We start from the raw sequence: 20,128 nt of genomic DNA on the forward strand, positions 1-20,128 counted from the left end.
TATATAATGAATTGATTTCAAACGAGTTATTAACCAGTAGAATTCAAGTAGCTTGAATCATTTAACAGAAAATTACCTTCCAGAGCAGGTAGGTCAACGGGATTAGGCCTATCAGTGCCATCTACATTTTGGGGAATAATTTCCCTAAGCCAGAGAGGATAATTCCAAAGCTCAAGGGCTCCACATGATTGGTGACCCATCGAAACCATTTGCCTTGTAAATCCTATTTCTGTTAATGCCTTTTCTCCTTTGTGGCCAACCAGATTTGGTAAAGGAACCCTGTTTAATTATTTATTTAATTAATTTTTATACATTTTCTTTATTAGGGAAAAAAAATCCAGAAATTTGATGATGAACGAATACGAGAGAGAGAGCGTTTTTCTTTACTTTTTAACCAACGGTAGAGATTTGTTGAGACTGGGTGATGCAGTGATGTCCCTGAGGAGAAGGTGATCAGGTAGAAGCGAGTGCATCCTATAAACACTGACAAATTCCTCAGTCAAGGAGTAGGGTACCCCATGATTCTCTGGCTTCCTTAGGCCCACAAGCCCTCCTAATATTGCTCCACCAACGTGTCCAAATGTATCCTTGAATTTCTTTCCCAATAATCCATACCTGAAATAATGGACTTAATTCATTGTAAGAAAAAAAAACTCCAACTATATAATAAACCCCACATTTTCCTTCCACAGAAATGGAAAACAACCACTTATAAACATGTATTTTTCAAGATAAACAGATTTGATTTTGGAATTGGGCCTAATAGTATCTCTCTAAGAGCATCTCCAACGGTTACTCAGATTTTTCACCAAATTTGAGTAAAAAATGACTCATTTTACCAATTTGATACCACTCGCTCCAACGGTGCACTTTCATCAAATTTGTGCCAGGGACAACCGGTTGGTCGACCGGTTAAGCGAAATTTTTTTTTTTTTTTTTTGATTTTTTTTTTTTTTTGAACTTTTTGAACCTTTTAGTGGTCGACCGGCTGGTCGACCGGTTAGGCAAAATTTTTTTTTTTTTTTTTTTTTTTACTGTTTGAACCTTTTTCTTCGAACCGTTTGAACCTTTAGGCGGTCAACCGGTTGGTCAACCGGCCGGGCAACCGGCTGGTTGACCGGTTGGTCTCTCCCAACAGTTAGGAACAGTGATTTGGTAAAATGCTTCGCCTGTTCTCATTTTGGTACAAGATTTGCTGAATTCTGGATTTGATATCGATTTGGTGAAACCGTTGGAGCTCAAAAAAGTGACTTTTTCATCAAATTTTGAATTTGATATCAGGTTTGCTGAAGCGTTGGAGATGGTCTAAGTATTTTCTTTCATTTGTTGGGTCTAATTAGCAAAGTTTGTTTTACCAGTTGGCACGCATTGAAGCAAGCAACGTGTCAGTTTTAAGAAGCTCAACAGTCCAATCAATGGTATGGATCTTTGCAATTACAGCAGAAGTCACAAGCCTTGCATGCCGGTATAATTCTTCGTCCTCCATCTCCTGGTACTCTTTCTACAAATATTTACACAAGGGTTAATATAAATAAGTAATAAAAAGCATATGCGTATTATCAACTTTTTCTTTCTTTCTTTTTAATCACTTTTGATATGTGTTACTTGATTCTCTTAATATTGCTATATTGCATACTATGGCTCCGTTTGAGAAGAAAAAAGTCAGGTTTTTTTAATTAAAATAGTCACAAAAAAATAAAATAAGCTTTTTAACTTAATAAAACAAAACATCACATCCAACTCATAATCATTATATTCTTTTTCTCATAAAAAAGTCAAAAAAAACCAAAAAAATTAAAAATCTTTCCCAAACGAGACTTTTTAGCTCCAAACTAAAAAAATTAAAAAAATCAAAAAGCCAACCCACTCCCCAAACGAAACCTATAATTTGTGAAGAAGTACCTTGAGGGCATCACAGACAGCATTATGCTCCAGGATGAAGAGGGCCTGCAATGTGAAAAGGCCAGCCCAGCCATTACGAATATCGCCGGACAGAGCAGTACCATCTTGGTCATGAAGAAGAAGGCCATCTTTTGATATTTTTAGCTTCCCATCTTTGAAAGTCCTCACTTTCTCCGACTTCTCTGCATTACTCCCATAAATAGCACTTCCATCCCTATTCACATTACATTACATCACATCTCATTACTTTTTTTTATACGATCATCAATGTGAACTCCACATTGATCCCACGAAACCAAACCATTCGCCTGAGCCATATATATAGATATGAATTATAGAGGATTGAGTTTCTCTCTCTTGTCCTTAATAAGACTAGGAAGGTGTTGTTGGGCTTATTGAGTTCACTTTTATGTCTCGTTTCGATTATCTGAACTGTTCATATTTTAGGATTCGTCGAGTACATTATCTTTACAAAGAATCAAGTTGATCGGGATAACAATAACCACGTGTGTGGATCAGTTTTATGTAAAAAAAAAAAATGAATGAAATAAACGGTTCATACAAAACTGATCTGAACACGTGATTGCCGTTATCCAATCACCTTAATTTTTTTGCAAGGATGATATACACGCACGAATCCTAAAATATGAACAATTCAAATTATTAAAACGGAGCCCAATAGCACCTTAAGGACTGGAGAGAAGCTTAGTCCTAAATTATAATGGGCAAAATTACCCATGAGTCATTCTTTGAAAAGTGTGTTTTATTTAATTCCAAAACTTTATAGATAAATCCAAAAGTCCTGTGTTTATTTATCTTCTTTTCTTTTTCTGCACCTTGTTTCTTCTCTTTATCTCTCTTTCTCTAATATCTGGCGACGACGATGACTACGACCATGCCTTTCTTATTTTCTTTTTTTTTTCTAATCTGTAATCACCGGCGACTACCATTGATTAAGGTTTACCAACAACCACCGAGTACCGACTCCTAACTTCACGCTCACCAACGGTGAAGGAGATGAGTTTTTGACGAAGAAGATGTGTAGATCTATTTAAATCTGATGTAGATTTACTCAGATCTATATCAGATTTGGCTAGATTTAAACTAAAAATAGTTGTCGGAGTACAAGTCTCTCTCTCTATAGGTCTCTTTTATTCGATCTCTTAATTTTTTTAATTTTTTCTGTACTACACACTTCTATTTTTGTATTTAATGGAGAAAATTTTCAAATTCTGAACAAATTATTTTTGAGTTTTAGTTATAGGAAGTGAAAATTGTAAAATTTTACAGTTTTAGTTTTTTGGGTGCTAAAACGAATATTCTTTAGAATTGTAAAATTTTACAATTACATAACTTTCTTTAGAACTATAAAATTTTGAAGTTTCATAACATATTTTTCAATTTGATTAATAAGGATAAATGCTTAATAGAATCATGCTTTGAAATTGTAACATTTTATAGTTTCAAAGCTTGTTTTTCAATTTGATCAATATTGGAGATTATTTTCTTAAATTCTACAAAAATTAAAAATAACATATGTTTTTTTCCCCATATTGTTACTGTTTGTTGTTGTTACGTTTTTTTTCTTCTTTCGGTTTATCAATATTTAGTACATTTGTTATGTTTTTTCATTTTATTATTATTATCTTTTTTTTGACAATGTTCTAGACATTCCAGTGAATATCTGGTGATAGTTTTAACATCGAACGAATATTCTAGATATTCCGGCAGCTTCTTGTGACGTTTAGAACACTCCGGCGATAGTCCAGTGAGTTTCCGGTGATACTCAGGAGACTTTCCAATAATGTTGAACATTTCGGTAAGTTTTCGGTAATCGCCTGACGGAAGTCCGGTAGTGATAGGATGTAGCAATGTCTTTAAATTAAATAAAAAAAACAAAATCAGATTTTTTGGTAATAATTAAAAATATGTAAGACTAATTAATTGGTACAAATATTTTATTTTAAGATTAGATAAGTTTTGAATTTTGTATATCAGCCCTATCAATAAATTTCCCAATTAATTGCCTTACCACCAAGGGGTTCGGATGTTCAAGTAACCGCTTTTGAGGTCATAAAAACCAGTCGAAACCTCCTTAGTCTTGTAAAATTTGAAAGATTGAAGTGGGCATTGATTTGCAACTTCTCTTGGTGCCGTAAGTTCAATCTACAACAATCATTCATCACTCATATATATTATATTATCCAGAGTGATCAAAAGTATCAGAAAATGATATTTCTATCGAAAAAAATTATTGGAACATAACTGATATGAACATTTGAAGAACATACCTGATTGGTATCTTCTAAGTGATCAATCCAGTCATGAATCATGAACTGTATCCAAGAAGCTGCTATCATGTTGAATTGCTTTCCATTGTCTTTCATTGTTCTACGTGCCAGTAGTTTTGTGGCAACCACTATAGGATCCGGCTTCAGGAGCTACATATTTTCATAAAAAAATAAAATAAAATAAAAAATTTGATTAATGAATATAATTTAAACATTAGAGATTCTAAATTTTTTCAACACAAATGTGATCTGTTTTTGTATGTGTATTTTACTTGACTAATCCTACAAAATGAACTATTTAAATTATCTTGATGGCTAAGTGATTATCACCAAAACTCTCAGTGGGTTTTCCAATGAATATAATAATGAAAATTGACTTAAAACTATAATATGAAAGTTATAAGTGTGAAATTTCAATTTTTTTTTTCAATTAATAAGCTTTTTGAAATATCATCACAAATCATTTAATAAAAAATGAAAACAATTATAATTTTTTATTTTAAAAATATATATAAAAATCATCCAACAAAAATTATAAACATACACATTTTATTTACACATTAAAACACAAATTGCCTATATATTTTCTACGAAGACTCCAAAATCAACACAAAAAGTTGATTTCTAAAATCAAATCAACAAACACAAATTATATATAAATATTATATTAGAAAATATGGACTAAGATGATAGAAGTTATTTTGTGATTTCCGCACCGTGATATTGTGCATGAATATCCAACGAAAATGGTAACAGCTATAAATGAAGGATAAACTATCATTTTAAAATATGGGGTAAAAGTGTAATAAATATATATATATATATATATATATTTAAAAAAGATTGGTGCTATTAGCACCCTATAAATTATTTTGGACCCCCACTTAAAAATTTTGAAACTCCTAAAATTTCTTTTCTCCCTCTAAATAATACTAAAATTATCCTTAAACATTTCACCCATTGAATGCACACTCTCCACACCCCAAAAAAAACTCATTTCTAAAAAACCCTAACAAAACCCACTAAGAAAAAGAAGAGTCTCATCCTTTTTAGTCTCATCCTTTTCAAAACCCACAAAGAAGAAGAAGAAGAAGAAGAAGAAGAAGAAGAAGAAGAATATTGTGTCTGTCTATTTAACAAACTTTCCATATGACATTTTTCATTATTCTCAAATCCAAGCTCTTGATTTGGGCCACAATAATCTTTCAGGGGATATTCCAATACAAAACTTGTCTATGGTTGTCACTAACCTTACTTTTCTTAACCTATCATACAATCACTTTTCGGAGATTAAGGCCAAGTTTGGGAAGACTAAAAAAGTGCACTTTTTGTCTTTTTGGACTAAAAAATTGAGGTTGAAAATATGGATGTTTGGGTTAACTTTTTGACTTTTTATTGAAAAATGTGTAATAAAAAATTGTAAAAATTGATTTGTAGGGAAAAATTTGAATTGGGAGTTGTGCAGCCGTAATTGTTGACTTTTGGTGAATAGTGTTAACTTTTTAACTTTTTGAGTAACTTTTTGGCTTTTTAGCTTTTTTTGAACTCCCCAAACTTGGCCTAAATCTTTGATTCCCAATTCTTAAAACGGTTTAGTTTTTCGAGTTTTCTTCATTCTGGACTCATCTCAGATCACAAAAAGTTTAAAATCAATGTTCGATTATTGATTCCTGAAGAAATAAACAATATTCGGGCCTGTGTTCCCGAATTTCGGTCATATGTTTGGAAGTTCAGTCCTGAAAAAATGATGAACATAATTTTTTTTTTATTTTTGCCATTTTTTTTAAGAAACTTACATTTACAAGGCCAATCTCCTCTGAGTTAAGAACAACATCAAAACTATGAACCTCCTCTAAACTTTTATTGTTGTAATCCTCTCGTCTTATGGAGTTGTGGTTGCTAGGAAAATTTCCACTCATTGTCATAGTCGGAAAAGTATAAGCAATCAAATAGTTACCGCCGTTACCGCCAGAATATTGCCGCTAAAGGGTTTTTGAGGTTTTGAGGATAGGTAGATTTGGAAGGTGAGATTTGGGAAAGATGGATGAGTGATGATGGAAGTGGGTGCTCTCATAAACGCATATTCATAATGTAGTGGATATGTAGGTTTAATTGTGAGATGGAGTGTCCCAAAATTAATGATGTCATTTGTAATAATTTTATTTGAGGTTATTATTGTAATAAAAAAAGATAAAAATTAAAGAGTCTAAAATAATTTATGGAGTGCTAATAGCAGCACTCTTAAAAAAAGAACTCCAATTTGCAAGATTTTTTTGGCCGTATCGTATTGACAAAAATGATCTTATCCATTCATTTCGTAAACCCAGTAATAAAGATAAATTAGGTAAAAAAACCAGTTTTATTGAACATCATTTTTTAAAATGCACAATAATTATGAGTTTAAATTCAAATTATTCATTAATTTTATAAAAGAAAATATAATATATTTAACTATTCATATATGATAAAATTAATTTTTTTCACAAATGATTTTTATGTCAAGTTTTACGAAATGAATAGTTTATATCAACATTATGAGTTATAAGCCCAAAGTAAGAGTTACAAAATGAGAGACAAATTAGAAGATTTTTTGTGGGAGACCTCTTGGTGGGATTAATACTGAGAGGGTAATTTATATACGAATTGGGCCGAGCTGGGCTTTTATGGGCCTCAGTACGAAGGGCTGAGTAAAGAGGTCATAAGGTTACTCCGATCTTGAAGAGGCTTAAAGTTAGCCCGGTCTCAAGCCTAGAAGGTAGACCGGTCCGAGGGACTATTGATGTTAGTCCGGTCGAAGGACGCTTTGTAGTTAGACCGGTTTAAGGATGCTTTGAACTTATACCGGTCATGGCGCAGTGAAACAAGATTGGTCTAAACCTTGATAAAAGATAGTTCGGTTTTGGGCATACATGGTTTGTTGAAAAACTATGGACAGAGAATCGAACTAGGTATGGTTCGGCTAAGCGTAGTCGTGATTACTTCGGTCGTATGGTAGGTCGGCCATGGAAGAACCATCTCACTTGGTTTAAGCAGTGAGGGGGGGTTGAAGGATAAGCATTATCCTTCAGGAGTATGAATCCTAGGAGAACTCTGCATGGAGGAGTAAAAGTCCTACTAGGATTGTGCCACGCAAAACCTATAAAAGCTCACAAACATCACCTATGGAGAGGTAACACAACTTTGATTCCTGAATACACAGAGCTTTTGTCTATTTGTCTATTTTGCTGACTTAGGCATCGGAGAGGTTTCCGGCACACACCCGCCGGCTAGCTCACGTTTGTGTTTTCAGGGAGTAAAGCGACGACGTTTGGAGGAGCGCAGACTTGATCAACAGGATTATACGAGAAGGTTTATTTCTTTCCCGTACAATTGGCGCCGTCTGTGGGAAGAACAGACAGGACAAAACCTCTTGATCAAGCTTTACCTCTTTAGGAACAATGGCGCACAATGAAGATTTACCACAGTCCGCCATCGACGGGCAAACACCAGATGGGGGTGCAAGGCGTGAAGGACTACTTTCTATCCCTCCCATGGCGGACTTGGAGCGCCAACGACATAACTCCAGGAGGGATACTAGGGGAAGGCGGACTAACAGCCCCCGTCACTCTCATTCACAAAGTCCTGACAGGTAAAGGCGGAGGATTAATCCTCAAGTTCTGAAGGATCGCGTGAAGGAGCAAGACGAATTAATAAGGAAGATGGCGGCGAACATGGAGGCCTTGAAGCACCAGATGAAGGGAAAAGAAGTGGCGACAGGAGAGGGGCGCAAAAACAAAAAGCCCCCTCGCCGCTCAGAAGACCATGGAAGGCATTCCACACCATCACAAGCAGAGAGTAGAAGCCTCAGGATAGGCGATACTCAGTCTAGAACCTCCAGAACTCATTACTCCAGGTCTGAGAGAACGAGATCATTGAGGTCTTACACAGAGGGAAGTACCTACCGACCCTCACACTCGCACCAAACATCATCCAAATAGACTGAGTTGCCCAGATCATCCGATTTGCAGATCATGCTGGAAGAAAAGGCACGATGGAAGGAGGACACCAGGGCGCGCGACCCTCGCAGAGTTTCTGCCCTTCAACGATTGGCTCCTCGATCGCATGGAAGCGTCGAGGTTGGAATGCCATTACCACGCCCTGCCTACGAACCGACGGACAATGCATTAGCAAGGCTGCAGACCTCGCCGTTCGTTCCGGCAATTGAAAACGCGCCCCTACCTACAGGCTTTCTTCAGCCCAAATTCACTACGTACGAGGGGAAGACGGACCCCTACATTCACCTAAGCCACTTCCGCCAGGTTATGGCGGTATATCGGCGAAACGAGGCTCTAATGTGCATCTTCTCGTCAAGCCTTGGCGATCTAGGCTTGACTTGGTTTGAAAAACTTTCAGAAGGCAGCATAGCCTCCTGGGCGCAATTGGCGGAGGCATTTGCCACAAGGTTCAGAACAAACACCAAAACCCCGGTGGAGATTGACCAGCTACTCTCCATCGACATGGGCGAAAAAGAGACATTAAGGTCCTACAATAGTCGCTACTGGGAAACATTCAACCAAATTGGGGACTGTCCCACCAATCTCGCCATTGCACAATACAAGAGAGGCCTTCCGGTCGGGAACAGACTAAGGGACTCAATCACCATAACACCACCCCTTACCATGGAAGCCTTGATGGAAAGAGTACATCAGCACATCAGGGTAGAAGAGGATGGCGCACGTGCCAAAACAAAATCTGGCACGACCACAGTACTAGAGAAAAAGGCCTCAGCAAAAGTCAACACGGTAGATTGTCCAAGTAGAAACGAACGAGGCAGGCGAGACAACGGAGAAGACCAGGATAAAAGATGGTTGAGAGTCCGCACTGCCATAACCACGGTCTTCAAGAAACCGATCTACCGAATTCTAAGTGAAATACGGGATAAGCCTTTCGTCAGATGACCAGCTAAGCTTGGGGAAGCTCAGAAGGACTATGACGAAAGATCACGGTGCACCTTCCACAAAGAAAAGAGGCACTGCACTAAAAATTGCACGCCATTGAGACAGCACCTGAAGGAGTTGGTGGTAGCAGGTCACCTGGATAAATACATTGAAGAAGGGGCCCAACCAGCCCCCCAGGACCATAACAACCCCAACGGAATGCCAATCGACACCCCACCTCAAGGCGTTATCAATGTGATACATGGAGTTTTCGAACCTAAGCGTGTATGCGAGCTCAGAGGATCAATTAAAAAGGCTGAGCATTTAAGAGAGGTACAAAGTGCCCAACCTGCCATCAAGAAGGGAAAGACAGAGGCCACGAACGTCATGCCTTTTTCGGATAAGGACTTGGCAAGGATATATTGCCCTCACAATCATGCCTTGGTTGTCACTCTCCGAGTCAAGGATTTTGACGTCAAGCGGATTTTGATAAACCAAGGCAGTTCATGTGAAATAATGTACTACGACACCTTTAAATAGTTGAAGTTACAAGATAAAGACTTGGCACCTGCCGTATCTCCCCTGATTGGATTCAACTCCATGCCAGAATGGCCCGTTGGCAAAATAATCCTCCCAGTCAAGGCAGGAAGCGTGACGAAACAAGTGGAGTTCTGGGTATTAAAGGTCCCTTCCACTTATAACATCATCTTGGGCAAAACATGGCTGCATGCCATGCGATCGATGGCGTCATCCTGCCACCAAGTAATGCGGTTCCCCAACGATACCGGTGTAATTGAAGAGGTCTATGGAGATCAAATTATGTCCAAGCAATGCTTTATCACGGTGAATGGCAGCCACGCTGCCAAATGATACGTTCATTCGGTGGAAGAACCTGAGAGCAATGAACTGTTCGCAGATGTAGGCAAAGCTGCTAATCAGAAAGCGATGGAAGACTTGGTAGAGGTAAGAATAGATGAAAAGAACCCGGATAAGTTCTTTTTGCTTGGTTCATCGTTGTCCAGCACTAAGAGATTAGAGGTCTTGGAATTTTTTAACCTCTAATATCGAAGTGTTTGCCTAGACACCATACGACATACCATGCATCGATCCCAACTTCATCTGTTACCAACTCAATGTCCACCCATCCATCAGACCAATCATTTAACGCACCCGTAGATCGGCACTCCACCATGCCGAGATAGTGGCAGAAGAAGTAGGAAACCTGCTGGAGGCAGGAGCAATCAGAGAGGTGCACTATCCGAGATAGATCTCCAACACAGTCGTGGTGCCAAAGAAGAATAGCAAGTGGCGTGTCTGTGTCGACTACAAAACAGTCAACAAGGCATGTCCGAAAGACAGCTTTCCTCTACCACGGATAGATCAACTGGTCGACCTAACGGCGGGGCACAACCAACTTAGCTTTCTGGATGCATACAGAGGCTACCATCAAATCGCCATGCATGAACCAGACCAGGAGGTCACATCCTTTACAACTCCAAGAGGACTATACTGTTACAAGGTCATGCCCTTTGGCTTAAAGAACGCAGGGGCAACATTCCAACGGATGGTCACCAAGATGTTTGAACCATTGTTAGACAGAACAATGGAGGCTTACATCGACGACATGGTGGTCAAGAGCAAGGATGAGAATGACCATCTCAAGGACCTAAGTGAGATGTTTGAGATCCTAAAGAAGCACAAGTTGTGCCTCAATGCATCCAAGTGTACATTCGGAGTAGAATCTGGCAAATTCCTAGGCTTCCTTGTGACCAACCGGGGTATAGAAGCAGACCCCTCCCAGATCAAAGCAATCCAGAATTTGGAGAGACCAAACTCAGTAAAAGAAGTGTAGCATCTCACCGGCATGACAGCTGCGCTCAATCGGTTCATAAGCCGGTCATCGGACAGACTACGACCATTCTTCCATGCACTAAAAGCCAAGTTCGAATGGGACGAAGAATGCGACCAAGCTCTGGAAAGCTTTAAAGAATACATGTCTTCTCCACCATTGCTGGTCACCCCAATACCTGGAGAAGAACTCTTCCTGTACCTGGCAGTCTCTCAGCACGCAATTAGCGCAGTGTTGGTCCGTGCGGAAGAAATCCAACATCTGCCCATCTATTATGTCAGCAAGACATTGCTGGGTGCCGAAACAAGGTACTTGCCACTAGAAAAACTAGCATTGGCCTTGATGATGGCCTCAAGAAAGTTATCACACTACTTTCACGCCTACACTATAGTCGTCCCCACAGCTTTCCCATTAAAAGCTTTATTTGAGAGGGCAAACTTTTCTGGGCGAATCTTAAAGTGGGCAGTAGAGTTGAGACAATTCGACATCAAGTTCCAATCTAGAACCGCGATAAAGGCCCAAGCTTTGGCAGACTTTGTTGCAGAATTCACCCCAGGAAGTCATCATATCTGTCCAGTCGACCTGACTGGTATAACCAAACCAAGGATATAAGTTGACGCCGAAATAGCGCAACCCCTGGTGCAGGATACTCAATCAGATCCCATGGCAGACCAGACTAAAGACAGCAAGGAAGAAGCAAACCAAGCTACACTGAACCAAGACTCACCAACAAATAAAGACTTGGTACAATCAGATAGCGAGCGGCAGACCGCAAGCATGGACCTTGAAGAAAACACCAGCAACATTCTTGATCCCACGACATCATCTGACCCCTCCACTTGCTGAAAGTTGTTCGTTGGAGAGATGTGGAAGCTCTTTGCGAATGGACTAAAGAAGACTCATCAAACAAGGTTATCTTGGATGGACTGAAGAAAAGGTTAGAGAAGACAAAAGGCAAGTGGGCGGAGGAACTTTCTCATGTTTTATGGGCTTACCACACCACACCTCAACGATCAACAAGAGAAACACCATTCTTCTTAGCCTACAGCATGGAAGCAGTAATCCCACTGGAAGTTGGCCTCCCTACAATTCGAAGCGAAAATTTTGATCCAGACTTGAATGGAGAAGCCATAGCATTGGAGCTCGACCTCGCCGAAGAAAGAAGAAAAAGAGCACTAGTCCACATTGCCTCATATCAACAAGAGTTATCTAAGAAATACAACAAAATAGTACATCCAAGGCAATTCAAGATCGGAGATTGGGTGCTGCGCAAAGTGATGGGAAACACCTTGGTGCTAGGAGATGGCAAGCTAGGGCCTAATTGGGAAGGTCCTTACAAAGTGGTTGGGTTAGCAGGCAAAGGGGCATACCACCTAGAAGACAAGGACGGCAAAGCAATCCCTAGGTCATGGAACACCGCCAATCTCAAGTTATTTTATTTTTAGCTTTCCTCTTTCAAACATGTGTAATTTTTTCTTTCCTCAATAAAACAAGTCGATTCTTTTCAGCATAGTTGTTTCTGTAAAAGTTAGTTTTTTAGGAACATTGCAAACATTTTATTCTAAGCTGGCTGGAAAAACCAACTTGGTGGTTGGCTGGATAAAACCAACACCCTTCTTAAGCCCAGGATAAGGATCCAGGCTACAGGACGTTTGGTCGGAATAACCAAATACTTTACTTTAGGTTGGCTGGAAAAACCAATCTAAAGGTTAGCTGGAAAAACCAACACCCTTTCTAAGCCTAGGATAAGGATCCAAGCTGCAGGACGTTTGATCGAAATAACCAAACACTTTACTTTAGGTTGGCTAGAAAAACCAATCTAGAGGTTGGCTGGATTAAACCAACTCTTAGTACTCTTTAGCCGAAGTAATGACATCGGCTAAAGAGTGGTTGGCTAAATTAAACCAACACTTGGTACTCTTTAGCCGAAGTAAGAACATCGGCTAAAAGAGTGGTTGGCTGGATTAAACCAACTCCTAGTACTCCTTAGCCGAAGTAAGGACATCGGCTAAAGAGTGGTTGGCTGGATTAAACCAACTCCTAGTACTCTTTAGCCGAAGTAAGGACATCGGCTAAAGAGTGGTTGGCTGGATTAAACCAACTCTTAGTACTCTTTAGCAGAAGTAAGGACATTGGCTAAAAGAATGGTTGGCTGGATTAAACCAACTCTTAGTACTCTTCAGCTGAAGTATGGACATCGGCTAAAGAGTGGTTGGCTAGTAAGGTCAGTCAGATGGCACAGGTAAGACCGAAATAAAGTTTCTCGGCCGAAAAATAATATGGTTCAAGTTGCAATTAGAAAGCATGCTCAAACAGGAAAGTAAACCAAGATTACAGTTGAAGCAATAAAAGTCATTAAAAAGTCATTACAGGTACAAGCATACAGATCAAACCGGAATAACAGTTAGCACAAAAGAAGATGATTCTCATTAATTAAATTCAAAGCGATTACAAAGGAGGGGCTCCCAGCCCGGTTACAAGTCGAAGCAAAAAGAAGAAAAAGAAAAAATACAGAATCAATTAAAAAGGTCTTTAAGATCGGCTTCAATATCAACTTGAACATCGGTTGTAGATGGAAGATCAGTCTCAGTAGCAACTGGCAGCATGGTGTCAGTTGGTGGCTCAACAGTTAGGTCTTCAACCGTTGACTCCAACCGAGTTGATTGATCGTTGCCTTGCTCGTTGACTACCGGAGTAACAGTTGGCTCATTTTCTTCATCTTCATCATCTGAACCCTGTAAAAATTGTTATTGGACAGAAGCAGCATACTCCGCTAGTGAGGCCAGAATGAAATACTGAGGAGCATTGTAGTCCTCGGTTTCGGGCCCACAGCCGAGCTGTTCCACAGCACTTCTCCAGCCGCACTTGAAAAATAAGTCTTTCTCTCCCTCACATTGTGGAATGTTGGACAGAAGCAGCATACTCCGCTAGTGAGGCCAGAATGAAATACTGAGGAGCATTGTAGTCCTCGGTTTCGAGCCCACAGCCGAGCTATTCCACAGCACTTCTCCAGCCGCACTTGAAAAATAAGTCTTTCTCTCCCTCACATTGTGGAATGTAGAGGCCCTCTGCCTCCTTGAAACCTTCGACGTTGGCACCACCCACTTTCTTCTTAAGTTCAGCGATTTCGGCGTCCTTTTTCCCTTCGAGCATGACTAGCTCACGAAGGTATTTATCTTTCATCATGATCAACGCCTTCTGTTTGTCAGCTTCAGCTGAGGTAACTAGTCTAGTTAGACGAGCTACCTCTGCCGCTAGCTCGGTCGTTTTTTGTTGTGATTCCTTCAGTTCGGTTGTTCTTTCTTCCACCTCTGCCATGGCCTGCCTAGCCGTTTTCTTGAGCTCCAATACCTTTTGATGGGCAATTTGGCTCTTCTGAAGAGACTGAAATGAATGGAAAGATATCAATGACAAAACCGAACTAAAAGTTTGAAAAATTTGAGAGACGAAGGGCATCTTACCAGGATCATGGATTTGGTGGCCGATCGAATGGCCTTTAGCTCGGTCAGGTTCTGGTGGTGTTCCATGTCTGCTGGAAGGCAAACACTCTTGGCAAGGTTGAATGCCATCAAGTGATCCTTCTCAGCAACCACCGAATCGGTATCTTGGATATGTCGGTTTTGAAATTTTAGCTTCGGTGCCCACTTGGAAGAGCCAGCCCGGTCAAAAGGCTCCGGTTGTGAAATCGGTGGGTGGCTCGGTGGAGGGGTGGTTTCGTCCTCATCCGCTAGACGCTGCTCTGCTGGGGTAGACCAAGCGCGCTTGGATGGGCGTGATGAAGACGGCTGTTGAGAAGGAAGGGCCACAACGGCCTGTTGCGTTTGGCTTGGTGGCAGTACTTCGGGTCTGTTGGTTTTGGTCAAGAGGGCCCTGACTCTATTTCTCTTGGCCATCTCTTCTTCAGCGGTCAGAGGGATTAGTCTAATTTGTGGCAAGGTTGAGTCTGGTTCGGGGGCGTCCTCAAGCAGAAAGTCTGTTACTCTGGCTTTTCGGCGACCGCTGTAACGGTATGTCGGCTCAAAATTAAGAAGTTTGGCCCAACTTCTTTCTGGAAAACATAGTGCGGCGCGAAGTATGTTCAGGTTGGGGTAACTATACAAAGATTAAAGATGGGCTGAATCTGCATTAAGAAGACGAACTGTTAGTTCGGTTCAGGAGCAGGTAACCGAAATAAAAACAAAGCATGTGAACAAACCGAAGTAATTATACCAGGTGTTCCTTTTTTCCAGTTTATACTTCGGCCTGAGATCTGGGCTTGGTGGTCTTCAAAATTCCCAGATACCCAGAAAAAATCGTCATCATTTAAGTCCTTATCCGGCATATCTTTTATTATTTTTTCTCTACGACGGCGTATCCTAAGGTAGTAGACCCAGCCGTCATCTTTGGAGCCAATGGAGTATTGGTGGAATATTTCTGCTAGACCAAGGTTAAGACCGGCTCGGCGGTTTAGTTCGGCTATTCCCATTATTATATGGTAAGAATTGGTGGAAAGCTGAGTTGGGCATATTCTGGTTTGTCTTAGGAATTCACAAATCAAGAGTTGAACGGGAAATCTTAGTCCGGTTTCTATTATTGATAAGAGGGTAAAAGGTACATAGCCCTCTTTTCCCCATGGAACGATATCTTGTTCGGCCAGATTGAGTTGGACGTCGTCAGGGATGTTATAATCCCTTCGGAATTCGGCCAGGCCACCAGGGGTTTCTACCAAAAACCTATACTTCCCCATTTATTTTTTAAGATATGGATAAATTAGTTCGGTCGCAAAACTGTGCTTAGTAGCTCGGTTAAACGCGCAGTGGAGTGCCTGGGCAACCTAAGTCTGCAAAGTGGAAAACAAAGGGGTTAAGCACAGATCATTGGACCGTGCTACAAAATAAAAGCAAGAATAGGAGTCCTACTTCGGCTATGTGGGATGCTACAGGTTCTGTCTCGGTTTTAACAAGATGCTTAGTGGCTTGGATTGAGCAGGGGGTTCGATAGCTCGGCCTTGGCGAGCGATTCGTTATCTCGGTTAAAGAGAAGGCTCAGTCAGATCGGTTGAGCCTCTAGGGGCAGCTTTCTGAGTTCGGCCTAAAAACTTAGAAAGCTGGCTTAGCCCCAAAGAACTAGCTCGGTCGAAAGATAAGGTTTCCAGTATGCTAAGTTCAGACTTAGTTCGGTTCATTTATCCCGGCTGAGGTAAATCAGAGGATGGTTTGACTTATTGAAATTGCTAGTATAAGTATGAAGTGCTAGCTCGGTCATATAGATAGATTAGTGTGGCATCAACTATAAACTACTTTTTAGTTCGTTTATATTGTAATTTTGGATCAAACACAGTGTTCTATAGACTACTTCATGAAGTTCAAGTGATTCTTAAAAGTGTTTTTCAAACATAGAATGCTATGGATTAAACAAAAGCAGAAACAAAAATAGAGAAACAGATTTATGATGCTTACCAGGTCTAGAGGCACAAGAAGATGGAAGTGGAAGTAGCAACAATAGCAAGAACACGCAGCTTCTTCGAAATACAAAAAACAGTAAGAGCTTAGAAGAGAGAAAGAGAGAGAAGAGCTTGAAACAGTAAAATGATCGATGAGGGTGATTCAAAGGACGAAAATATTGTTTTGGGATATAGGAATGACGAAAACGCGCGGGACTATTCAAATTTTGCGGAGTACGAGGGCGGCGCGACAGCTGCAGTAAGCCAATACCAGCATGCCACGTGTCAAAGGGATGAGAATCGATTCAGTTTCTGTGATTGAAGGGACGTTGTGACCGGACAAGCACAACTCAGCTTAAGTTTAGCTCGGCTGGGAGGGTTAAAAGTATATAGCTCGGCTTTAAAGGGTTCAGAGTTTTAGCTCGGCTGGAAAGGCTAAAGGGTTTTTTAGCTCGACTGAAAAGGTAAAACTTTAGCCCAGTTTATAGACAGGTAATCCCTATCATGCTACGCAGATGGAATTAAGGGCCAATTGAGAGGATAATTTATATACGAATTGGGCCGAGCTGGGCCTTTATGGGCCTTAGTACGAAGGGCTGAGTAAAGAGGTCATAAGGTTACTCCGATCTTGAAGAGGCTTAAAGTTAGCCCGGTCTCAAGCCCAGAAGGTAAACCAGTCCGAGGGACTCTTGATGTTAGTCCGGTCGAAGGACGCTTTGTAGTTAGACCGGTTTAAGGATGCTTTGAACTTATACCGGTCATGGCGCAGTGAAACAAGATTGGTCTAAACCTTGATAAAAGATAGTTCGGTTTTGGGCATACATGGTTTGTTGAAAAACTATGGACAGAGAACCGAACTAGGTATGGTTCGGCTAAGCGTAGTCGTGATTACTTCGGTCGTATGGTAGGTCGGCCATGGAAGAACCATCTCACTTGGTTTAAGCAGTGATGGGGGGTTGAAGGATAAGCATTATCCTTCAGGAGTATGAATCCTAGGAGAACTCTGCATGGAGGAGTAAAAGTCCTACTAGGATTGTGCCACGCAAAACCTATAAAAGCTCACAAACATCACCTATGGAGAGGTAACACAACTTTGATTCCTGAATACACAGAGCTTTTGTCTATTTGTCTATTTTGCTGACTTAGGCATCGGAGAGGTTTCCGGCACACACCCGCCGGCTAGCTCACGTTTGTGTTTTCAGGGAGTAAAGCGACGACGTTTGGAGGAGCGCAGACTTGATCAACAGGATTATACGAAAAGGTTTATTTCTTTTCTGTACAAATACTAATGGTTATTTTGGGAAATAGGTTAAAAGTCAGTTTATTAATTTTTTTTGGCTTTTTTTTAAAAAAAAAAATATACAAAAAAGTAGAGAGATTATGCAATTCCAAAAAATTAAAAAGCCAAAAAATTGACTTTTAGCCTAAATGCCAAAATATGCCTAATTATCTCATAAGATAAACATTAAAAAGAACAAAAGGAGTAATTTTTTTCAAGAAAAATGCTCTATCCTTCCAAATTTTTCCCTCAAATGACGTGATAACAATTTTAAGAGACTTAATTAGTTGGTCACATCATTGAGGGGAGTTTAAGGGGAACAAATTGGAGGGACGTAGCATTACTTGTTTTTTCAATTGTTTTGTTGCGTAAGTAGTTTATGAATTGCTCTCCTTTTTTTTTTTCAGCTGTGATTGGGGCCTCGAATTTGAGGCTCGAAATTGCCTCAAATGCTATTTTTTTTTTTTTTTTTTTTTTTTTTGGGCTTATACATTAAAAAAAAAATAAATAAAAATAATAATAATAATAACAAGCAAAACATCAACCCAGCAAAAAAAAAAAAAAAAAAAAAAATAAATAAATAAATAGAAATTCGAGCCAAATTTGAGCCAAAAATTTGAGGCCTCAATCTTTTTCCTTTTTTTTTTTTTGGAGTGAATTGCTTGCTCTTTTTAACTCAGTTTTGTCCCCTCTCCTACAAACTATAAACATCGAATGTCAACTTCCTCTCCCATGTGAATGAGGCACAACTCCAACTAGTCCAAAAACAAAAACAAAAAAAAGAAAAGAAAGAAGAATAGAAAACCTTATCATTCTGATCAACAGGAGGAATGTTGCGGCCGAAGAAAGTCCCTTCACTGCCTGCACCTTCATTGAAAGGGTCGTTAAATTTACCATCAGCAGTCCTGAATGGAAAATCAGCCGGGCAAGACCGAACACCAACCGGTGTTCTCCCAACGTTAATCAAGTTGTATTCCTGGTGAAGGTGTCTCCGAATTGATAGATATATCAGCCCCAAAAACACCGGTAACCGGTGCCATATCCCCAACTTATCAATGGAATGCATGATCTGCATAACCAAAAAAAAAAAAAAGGTTAATTTAGCCTAGTGTTGTGAAAATGGAGAAAAAAAATGGTATAGTGAAGTGGAAAGAGTGATTTGAATGGAAGTTTTTACAAGGAAGAGAAACTTGTCTATGAGAGTCATCTTTGCTACAGCTTCATGAAAGTCTCTGTGAATGCAATGATGCAGAGGTGCCATCAAGATAGCCTTGATGAATTCCATAACTAAGACTGAAAGAGAATGGGAAAGAGAAAGAGAAAGATAAACCAGTTAATATATTAAAGTTTACTAGTCCACAACTCTTAAAATTGTTTAGCATTATCTCAATTGCTAGTTAATATATATATATATATATACAAGTGACATTGACATTTCAGAGCAAGGATCTTCTAGAGTATTTTTTTCCTAAAGTTTCCTAGAGTAGTGCATTATGTGATTGAGATTTAATGACAAGTCACATCAATTTTTCAACATTAAATCTCAACCACACAATGCACCACTCTAGGAAACTTTAGGAAAAAAATACTCTAGAGAATCCTTGGTGGACATTTCAACCCAGTGTTATAATTTTATTTTATGGGGCATTAGCATCTAGTGGGAGTATATATAAAAATATATATATTACAAATATATAAAAAAAATTAAAATTTTTATTATTAATGTTGATAAAATTATCCACTAATTTGTAATTTATTTTCTTGCTCTGTTATTTTCCCTTTAATTTATTTTATTGTAGTTAAGACTTGTCAAAACTTATTTTCTATGTAAAGTAATTAAACCGGCAAGTTTTGTGGGGGTAATTTCATCACATTCTATTTTATTGGGTTTATTTATGAAGGAGGATATGATTTTTATGGCTCAATTAAATTTTTTGTTTTAATTAAATGGGACATAAATTTGAGATGGGATAATTATTCAGTAGTCATGAAATCAATATAAAGGCCAGAAAAAAGGTATGAAACTAGTTTTTTTGATAAAAAAAATATTTTTTAATCAATTTGAAGGCTCACTTATTTTTATTTTTATTTTATAGATTTGTGTACTAATGTGACATAATAGTGATATGCAAATGAAAAATACATATAAATTTTATATAGTGATTATATGGCTTGGTGTTTATTATTTTAAAATAAAGTATGAATTTAAATGAGATTTGATCTAATAACTATAAAAATATCACCATCAAATTATTATTCAAGTGAAAATGTTAGACGCATAGTATTTTCTTATGTTAAGGTACTATTTGGCATCTCTTATAAAAATGTATTTTTTTTTTATTTGAGGTCACGTCATCTCTTTATTTTTTTACATATTTTTTTAAAAAAAATCAAAAAATATATATTTAGATCATTCCAAACACACTCTAAATTAAAGTTTTATCTATTTTAAATTTTTTTTTCATGATT

The 20,128-nt window shown here is 39.0% G+C and overlaps 1 protein-coding gene across 1 annotated transcript in view; it reads right to left on the bottom strand.

Annotated features, from left to right (window-relative positions):
- LOC114259327 (alpha-dioxygenase PIOX-like) overlaps positions 1-19,051 on the bottom strand; it is a 38,935-nt gene extending 19,884 nt beyond the window's left edge. Inside the window, exons 1-8 of the mRNA XM_082900168.1 lie at positions 18,837-19,051; positions 18,465-18,728; positions 4,194-4,343; positions 3,935-4,068; positions 1,903-2,116; positions 1,356-1,501; positions 388-615; positions 77-279 (exon numbers count right to left, since the gene is read on the bottom strand). Coding sequence (XP_082756294.1) covers positions 77-279; positions 388-615; positions 1,356-1,501; positions 1,903-2,116; positions 3,935-4,068; positions 4,194-4,343; positions 18,465-18,728; positions 18,837-18,944 — 1,447 coding nt within the window. The 5' untranslated portion in view covers positions 18,945-19,051. The remainder of the gene's footprint in view (positions 1-76; positions 280-387; positions 616-1,355; positions 1,502-1,902; positions 2,117-3,934; positions 4,069-4,193; positions 4,344-18,464; positions 18,729-18,836) is intronic.
- Between the last annotated feature and the right edge of the window lie 1,077 nt (positions 19,052-20,128).

This window comes from Camellia sinensis, chromosome 1 (assembly GCF_055761805.1).
Source record: "Camellia sinensis isolate YWXY chromosome 1, ASM5576180v1, whole genome shotgun sequence".
In the NCBI taxonomy this organism is placed as follows: Eukaryota; Viridiplantae; Streptophyta; class Magnoliopsida; order Ericales; family Theaceae; genus Camellia; species Camellia sinensis.